This window comes from Dendrobium catenatum, unplaced genomic scaffold, assembly GCF_001605985.2.
Source record: "Dendrobium catenatum unplaced genomic scaffold, ASM160598v2 original_scaffold_88548, whole genome shotgun sequence".
Lineage (NCBI taxonomy): Eukaryota > Viridiplantae > Streptophyta > Magnoliopsida > Asparagales > Orchidaceae > Dendrobium > Dendrobium catenatum.
Window position 1 is genome coordinate 1 of NW_021406989.1, and position 1,007 is coordinate 1,007.

A 1,007-nucleotide genomic window follows, 5' to 3' on the forward strand; every position below is an offset into this window, starting at 1 on the left:
GACGCAACGAAGCAGCGCCCACTTCTTCTAAAACAACTCCTCAAAAAGATCAAGCTCAGCACGAGCAGTTAGAAGAAGAAGAAGAAGTCTCTTCAGATGATGGACAAAATGATGATCAAGAAGAAGTGCTTACTGAGACACTTGCACAAGCACAAAAGCGTTTGAAACTTCAAATGAAAGAGAAGGATAAGGAGATATCAGAGCTGAATAACAAAATGACAGAAATGATGGCGCAGATGACTGCAATGATGCAGTTAATGCAAAAGAACATCATTACTACTCCTGCCCTTGCTCAAGCAATTGATCAGCAAATAACAAATCAGCCAGTTAATCAGCATGTATCGAGTAGTATTCCTACTAATATGCCAACCGATCCAATACCCCAGGTGTCCAGAATACGAACCATAAATCAAGAAGAAAATGAGGCTGATCAACCTATTAATCTACAAACTCATCAAAATATTGCAAGTGCATCTGAGCCGATGATGACTCCACAGCTAGAATCAATCATCAACGAAAAGATTAAAGCTGTCATTGCCTCAGAGCATATAGAGAAGTTTGTAAGCAAAGGTCGCCCGTATCCGACTGAATACGATCAAGTGCCCTACCCTAAGGGTTATTCAGTGCCCAAATTCAATACTTTCAATGGTACTGGCAATCCTAAACAACATTTGGCCCAATTTAAAGCAACATGTGGAAATGCTGGGGGCGCGGATGCTTTACTCTTCCGCCAATTTATTAGCAATTTGACTGCGACTGCTTTTGAATGGTATACCAAGCTCCCTAATGATTCTGTCAAGACATTTGCAGAACTAGAAAATATGTTCGTGAAAAAGTTCGCCAGTACTACCGAAAAGACTACTATTGCTGATCTTGCCTTAGAGAAACGAGAAAAGGGTGAATCGGTGACAAAATACATCACCCGCTGGCGCAACATAAGTATGAAATGCGAACAACAGTTGGAAGAGGTGCACGCCGTTCAACTACTGATGGGAAACATCGATGAT

The 1,007-nt window shown here is 41.3% G+C and overlaps 1 protein-coding gene across 1 annotated transcript; it reads left to right on the forward strand.

The window, feature by feature from the left end:
* Window positions 1–59: 59 nt before the first annotated feature.
* On the forward strand, window positions 60–968 carry LOC110094485 (the record flags this gene model as incomplete). Its single annotated transcript, XM_020819736.2, has 1 exon — window positions 60–968. A coding segment is annotated over one exon (909 nt), but the record flags the coding sequence as incomplete, so codon positions are not given.
* Between the last annotated feature and the right edge of the window lie 39 nt (window positions 969–1,007).